Here is a 16,744-nt window from a genome sequence, read left to right on the forward strand (position 1 = left end):
GGTTGCAAACTGTGATCAAAACTCATTGGTGAAACCAGTTTGAAGATCATGTTAGTCTCAAGGCTCAGGTCTGGTTGGCAAACTTCTAGGCTGCCATGCAAGCATGGGTAAGGCAAGTATAGGTAGGAATAAAGGAAGCTGGCTCTGCTAGCTCTTCTTAGAGCTTTGTTTCACCAGTAAGAAGGACAAATGTTCTCAGGGAGCTCCACCATTCACACCAAAAACTTACTCTACTTCATATACTAAACATGACCTATTTTCAGTTAGTTTGAGCCCAAAAGAGAATGATTATGGTTTTACTCTGTACTATGATAAATGAATAAACTACCTTTTTATTTAAGGAACAGATAGAAAAGCTTGAATGTGATATTTATTTGGTGAATTTACATGTGAGGTCATTTACAAAAGAAAAGATACAGACAGATGCAGCTTTCAGTGCAGTTTCAAATATTTTTCAGAACAAGCAATAGTCCATGAGGATTTGGAATGATAGTATTGAATGGCACATGCTTCAGTTTCCTTCGTGTTTTTCTACCCAACCCCAAAGGGTAGGAAGGGAGAGCAGTAGAAGAAAATACCAGTGTTAATGTCAATACAGCCATGCAAATAAAAACTTTAAGTCAGAGGTTATTCAGAGATGTAGAACATTTCTGTATGTTATGATAGTTGGTACATAATTTAAGAAAATGCAGAGTTCTCAAACTTTTCCGTTATCCAAGCCATCTTAAATTGTCCCCACTAGAGGCCGCCTCAATATTTTCCAAACTCTGACTTTGGAAGGGGTCATTTCTTATAGTTTCTAAGAAGATAGCATTTGCAGACAAAACTTTTTTGACTTCACTAGGATAAAGCACCCTCTTAACAGAGGGGTACAATGCTCCTTTACTCCCCAAAATGCAAACTTGATTAGATTTCATTTCCAGAAGTGTAACTGAAGGCTTGCTTGCTCTTTTATTATACTCAGACTTAAATAAACCTTTCCCAGCCCCAAATATCTCAAAACAAGAGATACCTTAAGAACACAACCCCTCTCCCACCAGAAAAATCCAGCATATAAACAAAAGGATGGTCTATAAAAGTGACAATTGGAAAAACAAAACAAAACCCAAAGTGATTTCTAAGTAAAAAAGTAAAGTAAGGGAAAAAAAATCTGTTAGTATTCCTAAGTAAAGACCTGGACATGGGCAGTCAGGCCCTAGAGACCAAGGTTAGCTCAAAACTAAAAAGCATTCCACATTTCCTCAGGACCTTTGAAAATACTGGTTTAATATTCTTTAAGCACATGTAGCCATAGTTAAAGCACTAAACTTAACCACCTCAGGAAATACTATGCTTCTGGCTCCAAGACTTACATCCTTTTGGAACCTTTAATCACATTTTCTTCACTACAAATTTTAAGCTAATTAAACATTCCCACACATCACACTTCATCTTTATACACACAATCAACCTGAATTTTCTTTCAAAAATACACTATTAAATAGTGTACCTAATAGAGAAAATAGCCACAGGCAATTTACAAACCCATTCCTATTTCATCTTACCTCTTGCCTGGTTACTCTCCTATTAAATTTTCAGTTTTCCAGCATATATACCAGAGTATTTTGCTTCGGTGTGATTTGATGAAAGCCAGCTGCTGTGGACTTTTAAGAACAATGTACATTATCCATTGGAGTTGAATGGGGTCAAAAGGCTTAAGCTGCCACTGAATCTAACCTTCTGCAGAATCAGAGGCATTGTGCATGCTGACAGTGGTTTAAAGGGTCTGTTTTGCTGCCTTTAAAACAAAGTCCCCATTTAAGTTTTGTTTTCTAAAAAAAAAACCCAAAAAAACTAAAAGGGATTAATTGAATCCAAAAGAAACCTATTTTACAGCACTCACTATGTTAATTTAAAAACCAACATGCTGTAAAATACGTTACACACACACACACACACACACACACACACACACACACAATCATCCAGAATATAACCCACCAACCTCCAAAAAAAAAAAGTCAAATCAACAAATCAAAGTTTTTATTTGCATGGCCAATTATCATCTTCTGTACTCTCTGCAACTTTAATATCCCTTTAACAGGTTCTAAGCTTTTGTTGCACAGGGAATAAAAGCTGCAACACTGCAAACTTCCTTCAACAGCCACTCCCGCAACACCTAAACATGAAACATGTAACGAATGACAACAGCACAAACAAATACTAAGTTCCACCATTCAACACAGTTCATGACAGTGTCTTTAGGGTTCAGTTGAAAAGGGAGTAAACTTCTAAAAAGAGGGTCATTCTCCTCCCCGTCCCCTCCCCCCCCATTTTATAACGTTGGTGGTTTTAATCCATATTTCTTTGCAACTTCTGTCTGGGCATGGGCAGCATCACAGAGTGAGTACAGATGAGCCATCTCCATTTCTGATTTGGCCAGGTTAATAGCTTTGTTGAACATGTCAATGGCTTTCTCCATGTTTCCTCTAAAAGAACAATTTTAAATGTTTCACAACCAACAAGCATTTCACAGAATACAACGAAGTTTCTGACCACCCAGTTTTATGATTCCAAAAAAAATGCTTCTATACTGTATAAGAAACAAAATCGTGCCTAGCACATAGGAAGCACTCAATGAATATTAGCTACTATTATAAATACTATGTACTTATACCTTTTGTAGTCTTTGTTTACAGATAAGAACAGTGAGACTAAATGACTTACTTAAAATTATAATCCTGTCTGGTTCCTAAATTCTGTGTTTCTATACTACATCATAAGGCTCCTTTAGAAAGCAGTGACATAACCTCAGAGAACATTACTGGTATTCGGGGGCCTTACCTTCACATCTGTGTGAACTCCTCTTCTTTCCCCTCATCTCTTACCACCATACTCCCGCCCCATGCACCTCCGCTCCAGTTACACAGGTTCCCTGGGGCCCCTGGCTCTCCTACCTACATATAATGCTCAGATGATTTATGGCATCTCTGCCTGACTCTAAATCAAACCCTCACTGTTCTAAGGCTCAGTTCAAATACAATATCCTCATGAAAAATATCTTCCCCTTCCGTCCCCAGTCTTCCCACAGACATATTGTCATTCTGTGCAAGTCAGATGAATATATATTCATATTCTTACTACTTAATAGACACTTCTCCATTCCCAGATCCTAGTACAATGCCTGGTAATTAGTATCTGTTTTTTGAGTAAATAGATGAATATGCTTGGTCAAAAAAAATATAATTTACCTCTCACAGTCTAGATGTGGTTAGGCTTTACATACTTGCCAAGAACCAAGAGCTGTTTTAAGTTGTCTTACCCATGTATATATGCATACATGCCTGTAATCTTACAATAAATATTTATAAAGTTCCTACTATATGTATGCAGTTAAACTCTTAAGAAATACAACGGACCTCTGGGGTGACTGTACTTAACCTCCTACCACAATATATGGCTACATGAAAGACTTGTTTTTTTAAAAAAAAACTTTTAAGAGTTCATGTTTGGTTATTAGGTAGACAGTAGATTGGCTAAATCCTAGGATAATGAGCAATTTCACTTATTCATTTACATTCATTCATTTATTTGTAAGGCAGGATTTAGAATGGATTCCTTAAAGTATAATTAATATACCAAGAAAACCCATCAAAATGCATATCAGCGTTCTTAACCCAGGCTCTACAAATAACTTTATAGCTTTCCTCAAAAAAGATTAAGAACCAGAATCCCATCCTATCCTAGTGCAAGAATATTCACATTAACAGACTGGCAAATAAATAATATTTACATGTAATTGTCACAAATTTCATCAGCCTATATATATTCTGCCCACTATGGGGCAAAGAGAGGACCCAGGAGGGGCTGAATGACAGGGAGTTAAGACAATCCCTATTGATTCCTAACAAGGTCAGTTAATTTGGCAACAGTGAAATATAGGGGCTAATATCCTATTCCTACTACTGGATCGTGATGTAACTTTGTTACCCAGTTTGGGCATCAGTTTCTACACTCTTCAGTTAAACTAAAGATCATATAATCCCTACCTTTATAAGGACTGGGGTAAAGATCATTTGAAATAAAATTTGGAAAAATACCCAAGGTTCAGTACCTGGCCTAGAGTACTCAAATGGACAGCAATGCGAATATTAAGATGGTATACGACACTAAATTCTATGGCGTAAACAGTAGTCACCTGTTAATGGTGGCTCCCAAGTGCAACTCTGGATAAATATTTTCACAAAACAAGAGGTTATGAGCAGTAAGAGTTGCAAAAAATCTTATCTAACTCCCTGATTTTTAAGAAAACTCATGGGCTCAGGGATGTTTCAACGTGTCCAGGTACTTGGCTGGTTGCTTATTTGTAGCAGGATCTAGATCTTCCTGTATTCTGGCAGGAATCCTTATGCTGCACTGCACTGCCTAAGCACACTGCAGGTATTTTTTCCTACAACAGAAATAATATAGGTGGAAAGAGGAAAGAACACACAAGAGGTATTAGAGAAAGATCAAATTTTCCTTTCTAATGCAAAAGGAAAAAAATGAAACAAGGCAAATCAAAGTTGTATAGTTTTGAGGGAAGCTTCCTTCAAAAGGCATGACATACTAAGAACTTAGTGGATACTGACAATAACATATTCTGTAATGAGAAGAATGAAAAGATAAGTATCTATGGAGCTGCCTTAAATTTCCTTAGAATAGACTATAGAAGTTACCTTTGCACTTCAATAGTTCCCATGGTTTCATATGCAAAATCACATTTATTGTCAATTTCAATAGCCTTGCTGATGAGCTCCAAACCTCTATCCAGATCTTGCTTCCACTGAAGCTGAAGTAAACTGCAAATGCAACAAGGCAGTCAGATGTAACTATGGCATAGTATCAATAGGAATATAAGCACACAACTCAATTTCTGCCCTAAATGAATTTACAAGGAAAAACAATCTAAAACAGTACATAATCAGATTTGCATTATTTTTTTCAATTGTATATTGGTTTTATAGTCCAAAATCCTTATTATGAAAAAAGTGTCCAAAGGTCTAGACTCTATTACTAACTTACCCTGCAAAGCTTTTTTACTTTGTATAAAGTTTTTTTTAAATGATAAGTACATAAGGACTGGAAAAACTAATTTTGATATAGCTAACATTTGACAGGATGTTCAGAACTGAAATCTTTAAAAGAGTGAAAACAGTATATTTACCAACTGCTGTATAAGAATGAAACATAAAATTTTAAATATTAACAATGAAGCATCTACAGCATTAAGAAATTTGTCACTTAACTCACTGATACTTTCTATTACAGTCCCCCCTTCCTTTCTTAATGATCAGAAGAAATCCATCTTATTACATGCAAGATATACAGTTTCTTACAGAAACAGAGAACCATAAATATACATACCCTTTATGAACATATGTTGTGGCATTATCTGGTTCCAAATCAATACATTTATCATACATATCATCAGCTTTACCAAACTGTTGTTGATCTGTTAATGCCTATGTGAGGAGATACTTCAGTTATATTAAGGTAACTGTCAACCTAAGCAATTAAAAGTATATTGTTTACTAATTAAAATTTACTTAACTTATCCATTATTACCAAGTTTAAATGTTACATCTTAATTATTATTTTTTTATAAAGCATTGTTGTAAATATGAAATCTTAACTGTTCTTTCTTTTTGTCAAGTAGTTACATACAATAGCAGATGATCTGGTACAGTGTAGACCAGAGAAAGTCCCACTCTTGGTGCCAGTTCTAATACCAGTTTCTCACAGGTACACTCATGTCACTTATTCATAATTTATCATAATATGTCATAAGGGACTTATTTTAAAGACAGTACTCATTTGGAAGAATAAATTCAGTTATGTGTTAACTGTTATCAGAGTCATTCCTTAAAAATGTTGATAGAAGGAAAAAAAAAAGCAGCTACAGTCAACTATTTTAGGGCAAATCCCATGGCAGAAATGGAACACTTGGTTATATGGATACCAGTTCACACTGAACCTAACTTTGAGACTTGGCCAGCATCTAAGCTCAAGCTTGAGAGTTACACTTGGGACGCCTGCGTGGCTCAGTCGGTTAAGCGTCTGCCTTCTACTCAGGTCATGATCCCAGGGTCCTGGGATCGAGTCCCCCATCGGGCTCCTTGCTCAGCGGGGAGCCTGCTTCTCCCTCTCCCTGCCGCTCCCTATGTTTGTGCTCTTTCTCTCTCTCTCAAACAAATAAAATCTTTAAAAAAAAAAAAAAAGTTACACTATATCTAACTATTAGTGTGTATATAAAGTAACATATAGATATTTCATGAAGTAAAAATCAAAAGAGGGGTCAAAGGATTGAAATTTTAGACTAGTAACGTTAGTGCTGATAAGATGATAGCTCAAGTAAGCCATAGCTATTCTGAAGGCAGCACAGTGACAGGGAAAAATGCAATTAGAAAAGCTCTCAAGAGGTTGTACCTAGTATTAGTTTCTTTAAAAGCTATTCAGTGGCCTTTGCTCTTTTAGCTGCTTATAGAAATCTGTGCCCAAAAAAAAGCCTTCTGAATTTCATTTCAGTGATGAGGATGGTGCTGTCACTTTCTGGTTTGTTCCTAATCAAACATAATGCATAAACCCAAGTGTACTTATTCAATAAAAATGTCCTATAATTATAATGTGTGTTTGTCCTATTTTAACTTCTATGCATTCTGTAAAATTTTATATCACACATGCTTTCACAATAGTGTGTAGTCAGCCACCAGTGTTTCATTTTTTTATTATCACCATTCTGTCTAGAAATTTTAAAACAAATATATCATTTCAAACTCAATTTAAAGAATTTCTGGGTTGTACTTCATACCCTAGAATCTCAATTCTTAACAATGCAGTGATATTAGGACTTTTTTTCTTCTTAAGAAAAAAAGATTTTATTTTAGAGAGAAAGAGAAAGCACGAGCAGGGGGAGGGGCAGAGGGAGAGAGAAAATCTCAAGCAAATTCCACGCTGAGTGTGGAGCCCAACACAGGACCTGATCTCATGACCTGAGCCAAAATCAAGAGTCAGACGCTCAACTGACTGAGCCCCCCAGGTGACCTGATATTAGGACTTCTAAAGAACAGATCCAACATAAACCAATCTTATCATAATCCCTCTCAAAAAAAAGTTATACCCTGTGGTACTTATAACTTGGCCAAAGAATGCATGGAAGAAATTAAAAACAAAACAACCTGCAGAAAGGTTTGGAGGTAGGTGTCTACCCCAGATAGTCATTTTATTTTATTTTTTAAAGACTTTATTTATTTGTCAGAGAGAAAGAGAGTAGGAGTGGGGGAGTGGCAGGCAGAGGGAGAAGCAGGCTCCCTACTGAGCAAGAAGCCTGACGCAGAACTTGATCCCAGGACCCTGAGATCAGGACCTGAGCCGAAGGCAGATGCTTAACCAACTGAGCCACCCAGGCGCCCCAGATGGTCATTTTTAAATGTTTCTTATTTCTGTGATGTTTGGGGTAGGGGGAAAACATTTCTTTGGAATAAAAAAGAGTAAGAGAAGATATTATACAGCGTACTGAGATACCTGGTTTATGAATATACCAAAAGCAACTTTCAACTTAAAGACTAAGAGAGAAAACAGTCATTCTGAGATCATTTACTTACAGAAAAAAGTCTAACTGTGGCTATAAGAAGCTAACCATTTTCATTTAAATGGATGACTTAAACTTAGTAAGTTTTCAAAGACTTTAGATTACAATTAAAAAGTGAAAATAATTTTTAAGTGTACATTCTACTTTCCACACTTTCAATCCTAAAGCAAGGAAAGGTTCAGGATTTGGCAAACCACAGAGAAATTAAAATGAGCTGTCAAAAGGACAGTGATCTAAATAGGAAGAAAAACCTTTCCATGACATTCTTCCCACCAATTGCACAGAGTAAATTTTCCTAAGGTAATTAACTTCTGCAAATCCAATCCAAATGAACACTTGAGGGAAATGCTCAACTTTAGCTTCCCCACGTTGAGTTTAGTGCCAGGGTTTTCAAACTGTATTAACACAGGAGTCACTCCTAAGGTGATTCAAAAGACCATTTTGGAGGCAGGAGAATCGTAACAGGAACAAAGCCATTTGTGTTCACAGAAGCTGCAACCAGGGAAGCACCGTTTTTTAATTTCCATACTGAAATTCAGCATACAAATGCAGTTCTTTAAAAGGACTGGAAACTGGGGCCCTGGCTGGCTCATTCAGTGGAGCACACAACTCTTGATCTTGGGGTTGTGAGTTCGAGCCCCATGCTGGGTGTAGAGATTACTTCAAAATGAAATCTTTAAGGGGTGCCTGCGTGGCTCAGACGGCGAAGCATCCAACTCTTGATTTTGGCTCAGGTCATGATCTCAGGGTTGTGAGATCAAGCCCTGCATCGGGCTCTCCTGGGCATAGAACCTGCTTGAGATTCTCTCTCTCCTCCCTCTCCCTCTGCTCCTCCCCCACCTCTAAAAAAGAAAATAAAATCTTAAAAAAAAAAAAGGACTGCCAACTGAAAAAATAGGAAAAATCACATTTACCTGAGCATATAGTGCATAGCCTTCAGCACACCTTGGAAATTTCTTTATGACCTCTTCAAAACCTTTCATAGCTGCTTGGATTTGTGAAGAATTGTTTCCTGTATATGCCTGGCGATACTGTTTAAAAAAAATCAAAACAGGCCTGTCAAATCAAGAACTCAAAAACTCATGGAATTTAACATATTACAAAAGTCACACAAAATAACATAAGTATTTCCAGAAAAGCAGGTGATTTGCTAACCTAATTTGCTGCATCTAAAAGGGTTCCAAGGAAATATCTCCGGAGCAGGGATCCATAGGCTATGTACAACTATGACTTCATTGCCATTATACAATTTCAAGATGTTCAATAATCTAGAAGAAGGCATACTAACTTGTAAGAAGTTAACTTTGCATATAAATGGGGGAGTTTTAAATCTAATATAATTTATTACCACTTTACCAAAGTTACTATTAAGCTTCACCTAATAACATTTTTCATCCATAATATAAATGTGCTCGTGACCAATTTCTTTAAAAAGTCTTTTAGGACTCAGGCTATAGGGTTAACTGGAAGTACCTCATTTCACTAAAAATGAACTTATTTTACCTGATTTTCAGCTTTGTGTTTCTGAATATTAATAAGGTGAGATGAGAGAGCAGTTATGTGGTATGATTGAAGAGTATTTCCTCAAAATGCTTTTGTTTTTTTGTGCTAGCTTATGGTAGAAAAGCAGGGAGAACAGTGCTGTTTAGGGGAGCATGAAATAAGGGAGAAACATCTACCAAGATGAACTCAAATAAAACATCCAGAGGAATACAGAAGCAATTCCTCATTTAGCAAATACACTTCTATTACCCTAAACACATTTTTCCCTTGTAGTCATCCTTTGGGAGAAAAAAGAGATGATGGTTTTGTAGACAATGAGGTACTTATTTTTGTTAACAATGGGAAATACAAATGATGTTTAGGAAAACACAAAAATAAAGTAGAACCTACCAATGCAAAACATTTCTGAGCTTGTGCCAGAGCTGACTCAGGTCTTAATCTAATACATTCATCAAAATCTGCCACTGCTTCTTCAACTTGATCAAGCAGTATTTTCAGCTAAGAAAAAAACAAAAACAAAAACACACACACAAATATACACAATTCAAAATAATAGGTGCACCAGTTGAGTACAGTGTCTCTTATCACAGTTTAGCATCATGCTATGCATGTAGTATTCAATACAGAATTACTTTCTAGGAACAGTGAACTAGAAAATCCTATCATTTAAAGGAAAGATTCTAAAACTATTAACCAATTTTTTCTAAAGCACTATTAGAGGGGAACCCTCTTGGGTCCCCTCCCTCCTTGGGAACTTTGTAGGATCACTTTGCTATCGCTCAATAAACCTTGCTTTGCTGTCCACCAAAAAAACAAAAAAAACAAAAAACAAAAACACCATTAGAAACCCACCATTTTTGTACTGCAGTTTTGGTCACTCTTAAGCAAGAAACCTGTTCTCCTAGAAAACTGAACATCTCTGTACTTTAAAATTTCAAAGCGGATCAGACATCAGTAATTACCTTTCTTTCTTTCTTTTTTTTTTAAAGATTTTTTTATTTATTTGAGAGAGACAGGGAGCATGAGTAGGGGGGAGGGGCAGAGGGAGAAGCAGACTCCCTGCTGAGCAGGGAGCCCGATATGGGACTCAATCCCAGGACCCTGGGATCATGACCTGAGCCAAAGGCAGCTGCTTTTCTGTTATTCTATGGATAGCCTATACATTCCACCCTAATGCATTTCAAGAAGCCATCCATGTTAAACAGATAATAAAGCCATGTGTTCCCCAGATGAGGATGAAACTGGGAATGGCTTTTGTCACTACGTATCTTTACTAAAAATCAAACATGCTTATTAGAAAACTCCATTCAGAAGAGATTTTTTTGGTACTATCTGGATAGTCCAGGACAAAATTTCCTTACACCAAGAAGCCCACAGAAATCACCTTGTTGATTCTAGCATTAACTCAAAATGTCCAATAAATGTTTCAATGTCACTGAAAATCTAGGAGCCAGAAACACCTGAAAACCAAACTTGAACAGGCAAGCCAACATTTGTAGGCTTCTTCTTTTTTTTTTTATCAGCAAATACCAAAACTCAAAGGACAAATATTTAAGATGGGACTGAATAAATGCCAACCCAAACTATAAAACTATACTTTGTTCACAGCTATCAGAAGTGATAAAAGGAAACCTGTGACAACATTCTCAAAAATGGTACCATATTCCTCAATCCAAAGGTCAGAACTCTTGATACGAAAATAAATTTACCTGTCCTCGGTGGTGATAAACATCTGCATTCTGAGGGTCAATGTCAGCAGCCATGTTAAAATCCTGAGTAGACAGCAGAGGCTGCTGCTGCTGCATGTACATGCTGCCTCTTTTGATGAGAGCATTTGCTCGAAGCTACAGAACCAAAATGAGAAAAGGTTTGTCATGACTAGAATTCAGTTTTTTTAAAAAAATAACAGCTTTATTGAAGTCTAATTCACACACCAAAAGCTCATCCTTTAAAAGTGCACAAGTTGTTTTTAATATATTCACAGAACTGTGCAACCATCACCACTAATTCCAAACACTTCCATCACCCCCAAAAGAAACCTCATACACATTAGCAGTCATTTCCCATTTCCTCCCTAATCCGCAGCCCCTGGAAACCATCACTCTACTTTCTATTTCTACAGATTTGTATGTTCTGAACTTTTCATAGAAATGGAACCGGACATGATGTGGCCTTTTTGTGTCTAGCTTCCTTCATTTAACATAAGGTTTTCAAGGTTCATCTATGTCATACCATGTGTCAATACTTCATTCTTCTCTATGGCTGAATAATCATTCTATTGTACAGATATACCACAATTTATCTGTTCATCAGTTGAGGAACATCTGAGTTGCTTCCACTTTTTGGCTATTATGAATAACACTGCTATGAACATTCATGTACAAGTTTCTGTGTTGATATATATATTCAGTTCTCTTGGGTATATACTTTAGAGGGGAGCTGCTGGGTCATATGGTAACTCAATATATTTAACTTTTTGAGGAACTCCCAAACTAATTTCCAAAGGGACTTTATCATTTTACATTTCTACCAGTAATATGTGAGACTTCCAATTTCTCCATATCCTCACCAATACTTTTTTAATTGTCCATCTTTATGATTATAGCCATCTTGGTGGGTATAAAGTGATACCTCATTGTGATTTTGGTTTTCATTTCCCTATGGCTAATGATATTGAACATCTTTTCATATTCTTATTGGCCATTTGTATATATTCTTCGGAGAAAGTCTATTCAGATCTTTGACCTATTTTTAAATTGGGTTCTATTATTGAGTTCTGTATATATCCTGGATAAAAGCACCTTATCGGATACATGATTTATGAATATCTTCTCCCATTCTGTGGCGTGTGGCTTCTCTTTCTTGATGGCGTCCTTTTAATTACAAACGTTTTTAGTTTTGATGATTTTCGTACTGTTGCCATATCTAAAGAATCACTGCCTAATCCAAGGTAAAGAAGATTTCCTTCTAGGTTTTCTTCCAAGAGTTTTATAGTTTGAACTCTTACATTTAGGTTTCTCATCCATTTTGAGTTAATTTTTGTACAGGGCATATGATAGCCATCATTATTACTTGCCATTAAAACAAAAAGTCATGGTCATGAAAGCAAGAAATAGGTTTCTTCTCCAAAAAAATTTTTTGAGCGAAAGTACATGTAAATTTTCTTTCAATGAAACAAGTAAGAATGCCCCCACAATTATAACAAAAACAGAACATATTTGTAATCAGTAGGAAATAAAATTAAAAATTGTATTACGAGCGTATCTTCAATTTGAAAACCTCATTTTGAAAGGAACTTTTAACAGTCATAACACCTTTTGTTTACAAGAGGTTAAGATAGTTTATTAACAAATACTTAGGCCTTGAAAACAACTTTTCCACAAAATACATGAATGATTCATTTGGAGGTGAAAAAAGCGAGAATTCACTTAATTCAGTGAGGAAACAGGCCACAGAGATGTTAACTAGTAAGGCATACAAATCATGTATCCGATAAGGTGCTTTTATCCAGGATATATACAGAACTCAACAACAGAACCCAATTTAAAAATATGTCAAAGATCTGAATAGACTTTCTCTGAAGAATATATACAAATGGCCAATAAGAATATGCAAAGATGTTCAGCATCATTAGCCATAGGGAAACAAAAACCAAAATCACAATGGTAACTAGTAAGTTAATTGGTAGCTAAGCTCTGTCTTATTAAAACACTGAGTAGAAGGCTCATATATTCAGATCCCCCTAAATCTTAATTATGAAAATAATTATGTACACCTAAAAAGCTGTTCCAACCACACAACTATAGAAACTTTTGGTATATTTCAGTATATATCTATATCATATTTTTAGAACCCGTTTTTTAATTCATGTAACATAAAATCTTTCAAATTATTAAATGTGTTTATTTTATTAAATGTATTTTATAATCTTGTACTACCTATTGCATGTTATTTACAGTACTACCTATAGCATTACTGTATCACCCTTCCCCCGATCTAAATATAGTCTAATACAGTAGGCAGTGGCTTTAAAAGGAAGCTGAAGTTACCAGATGCCATAGAAAAAAGACAAAAATTCCTTTTCTGGCTAAAGATAAACATCACTGATATTTACATTTCAGTTTCACTGCACCAAATCATCATTAGGTGTAGTTGCTTCCAAAATAAAAACAGTCTTTTGGAAAATGGCAACTGCAATGTGAAAAACTTGGCAAAACCTGTAATACAAGCCACATTTTTAAAATTAATTCTTTTCACACAAACACACACACACACACACACACACACACACATTTTAAAATGTACCTTCACATTAGCTTCTTTCAAACTGATGACCTTATCTAAATCTGGTTTGGCCGCAGTGGCGTTGCCAATAAGCAGGTAGAAGGTGGCTCGTAGTAATAATGCTTCTGCCATGTATTTGCCTTGAGCATCTATTTCTTTTGAGCATTCACTTATTATTTTATCATAGTTTTCTTCTTCCATATACTGTTTGGCCCTTAAATATCCAGAACTGAAAATAAAAATGAACATAGGAAATTATTTACTACGAAAGGATCAAATGCTGAAACTTGCCACACTTAGTATTACTAGAGTTAAGCAACTGTCCACTTCCCCTTAACATTCCAGTGTAGGACTGGAATGGGATTGTGGGGAAAGGAATAACAGATTAGGATTCCTGGTGTGGACTGGGATTTTTCTTGATGTCCTGGAAAAAGGTTAACAGAGTCAACAGCAGAAACCTAGGGTTACTGCCCAGGCTTCAGCATTTAGATGTGATAAAAGATGAGCTAATGACTGACTGATCTGCAACATGGACAAGGATCTGGTGTTATTCACCTTCATACATATGGCACACTGATGTCACTCAAGTTATTTTATGATCAACAGAAAGAAAAGAGAAGAGATAATTAAGTTTAGGTGACAGAAGCCAAGGGAAGAGACATGACCCAATCTGTACTTGGTAAAGAACACTCTATGTTGTGGAAAACCCACTACAGAAAAGCAAGACTGGAGGCAGAGAATTATCTGAAGGGCTCTCATCCAGAAGCTGTTGTTTCACCTAAATAAACAGACCTAGAATGAATAGGTGGAAATATCAAAGAAGCAAATTTAAAGGAAGATTCTTCTATTAAGGGGGGGCATTAAAAAAACACACCTTTTCCTACTTTTTAAAATACGGTGGCCACAACATCATTATTCTTCTAAGATGATAACTTTTATTGAGGATGCCTGTAGAAGGGATTTTTTTTTGACTTGAAAAGGAAATTTATACTAGCTAACCTCTAAGGGGTCTTACAAATATAAGGCTCCATAAGTTAGAGTATATTTTCTCATTTCATTTGTTATATATCCTGAGTACAGAAAACTGGCAAGTAACTTAGGCTGTATCAGTCAAAATCTTATGAACTCTCTTAATTTATCTTAATTAATAATTACATTCTAATATTCCCTGCATTTTAACTTCATTGTAGTTTTTCTAGCAAGGACTATTCCCTAACCTGAAGAGGAAATTACTGGCATTATCTTAAACATTTACTTCTCAACTACATTTTCTGAAAAGACTGTGTATCAACTAACTAAAATTTGAATATCTTGGTACAATTATGCATGGTATCTTCCCTTAAAAGGTGGCCAACAATGGTTGAAAAATTAGAAGATACAAATCAAAAGCAATCTTTCCTCAAACTTTCCAATATGCTATAGATGCAAAACTATGCTTTGCTACAGGAACAATACTCCCATTTTTCCAGAACTCATTAAAAAATGGCATGTTGGTAGTAATAGTGAACCTTCTCTTAGAAAGGAGAGCTAGTTTTAATACCAAAACACAATATAAATGGATAAGCAGACTAGGTGACTTACATACCACATCACATCACTTGATCTCCAGTTGTAAACATAGCATTTTGTACTTTGGTTTCAATTCTCTATAGGAGCAAACACAAGAAGCCCAAAGAATGGGTAGGCAAGCAGAAAACAAAGAAAAAACTCTGAAGAAAGTCACTCTTCAGGGCACTCCTAAGCACCTCATAGTTTATAAACCTCCCTGCACTAAAACATTTGGATGTTGAGCTACATGATACTTTTCAAGTTAGTGCCCCTGTTCCAATATAGTCAACCACTCTACTCACTGGGAATCCTCTTGAGAATATCATGTAGGACTATATAGATATTATGCTTGATACACTTACTTTTCTTTAACTTCTGAAGCCTCTCCTTCTTTGTCTTTATCTTCATCAGACTTCTCTCCTTTAAGCATGGGCTGAGAAATTATATCATCCGTGAAAGAACTGAAGTAAGATTTGATAAACTGGGGAGATGGCATCAGAGGTTCACGATTCTGAAATTTAATCATGTTTAAATATATCAAAATGAGAAAACACTGATCAAAGAAGCAGGTACATTTGTACAACAGTGAGAATGACTGCTGTAAAAACTGGAATCTCATTCTCAAACAACTGAAGACTATTAGGCTCCAAACCACAGGACAGGACAAGAGATAGTGGAATAGGTAGAGTTACCCATCCCAGCTGTTCAAAGCAGGCTTTAAATGACACCTCCCTGGGACTCCTGGGTGGTGCAGTTGGCTAGGCATCTGACTCTTGGTTTTGGCTCAGGTCATAATCGCAGGGTCATGAGATCGAGCCCCACATTGGACTCTGAGCTGAGTGTAGAGTCTGCTTAAGACTCTCTTTCCTTCTCCCTCTGCCCCTCCCCCTCCCCTGACACACACACACACACACACACACACACACGTATGTGCACTCAAGCTCTCTCAAATAAATAAATAAATAAAGGAATAAATAAATAAATATTAAATGACACTTCCCCTCTCCAAAGATGTAAAAGATCAAGAACCCCTACTACTCACTAAAAGTTAAAAAGGTGAAATGTGTAACACAGGAGGCAAATAGCTGATGAGTTAAAAATTATCTCCTGGTACGCCTGGCTGGCTCAGTCAGTACAGTGTGTAACTCTTGGTCTTGGGGTTATAAGTTTGAGTCCCACACTGGGTGCAGAGATTACTTAAAAATCAAATCTTAAAAATGTAATAAAAAAATAAAAATTATCTCCCTCTGGTCTCTGTCCTAGAAGATCAGCATCTTAATTAACCATTCAAGACCACATCTTACACAGGTGCTGTAACGTTAAGTCCATTTACCACGGGCTTTCATCTGTCCTCTAATTGTATTGCATCTGAAGATCTCCATTATAGTAAATGCCACTGAAAGTCTGAATGAAATCATATTTCTTATTTAAATTACCACTTTTGACATGGCAATCTGATTCATAATTATAGAAGTATTTTATTTCTCCTTTTAGTCTGATTAGGATAAAGTTTTAAAGAGGGTAGAGGGAATAACATGGCCATAAGGCTCTTATCATATATTTTGGATCCTTTAGCTTAAAAATTTAACCAAAAGATTTTTAAATTGAAATATGATATTTTAGATTGTATGCGTAACAAATACCATTTCTGTTATTTTGGTAGATTTAATGCCTTTGTATTTGAAGGAGGGGTAAAAAAAGGGAATTTGGCTTTGTAAGTAAATGACCTAATCTAGGATAGATGAGATTGGGAAAGAAGACAACAACAGGAAATCTAAGGGGAAACCCTTATTTTTTTGG

The 16,744-nt window shown here is 36.0% G+C and overlaps 1 protein-coding gene across 1 annotated transcript in view; it reads right to left on the bottom strand.

Annotated features, from left to right (window-relative positions):
- Nucleotides 1–357: 357 nt before the first annotated feature.
- The window catches only part of TOMM70 (translocase of outer mitochondrial membrane 70), a 35,625-nt gene continuing 19,238 nt past the window's right edge, over nt 358–16,744 (bottom strand). The window contains exons 5-12 of the mRNA XM_032406422.1: nt 15,307–15,455; nt 13,418–13,625; nt 10,822–10,956; nt 9,503–9,610; nt 8,524–8,640; nt 5,386–5,483; nt 4,698–4,820; nt 358–2,468 (exon numbers count right to left, since the gene is read on the bottom strand). Of these exons, the coding sequence (XP_032262313.1) occupies nt 2,315–2,468; nt 4,698–4,820; nt 5,386–5,483; nt 8,524–8,640; nt 9,503–9,610; nt 10,822–10,956; nt 13,418–13,625; nt 15,307–15,455 (1,092 nt within the window). The 3' untranslated portion in view covers nt 358–2,314. The remainder of the gene's footprint in view (nt 2,469–4,697; nt 4,821–5,385; nt 5,484–8,523; nt 8,641–9,502; nt 9,611–10,821; nt 10,957–13,417; nt 13,626–15,306; nt 15,456–16,744) is intronic.

Source organism: Phoca vitulina, unplaced genomic scaffold (genome assembly GCF_004348235.1).
Source record: "Phoca vitulina isolate PV1807 unplaced genomic scaffold, GSC_HSeal_1.0 scaffold8, whole genome shotgun sequence".
Lineage (NCBI taxonomy): Eukaryota > Metazoa > Chordata > Mammalia > Carnivora > Phocidae > Phoca > Phoca vitulina.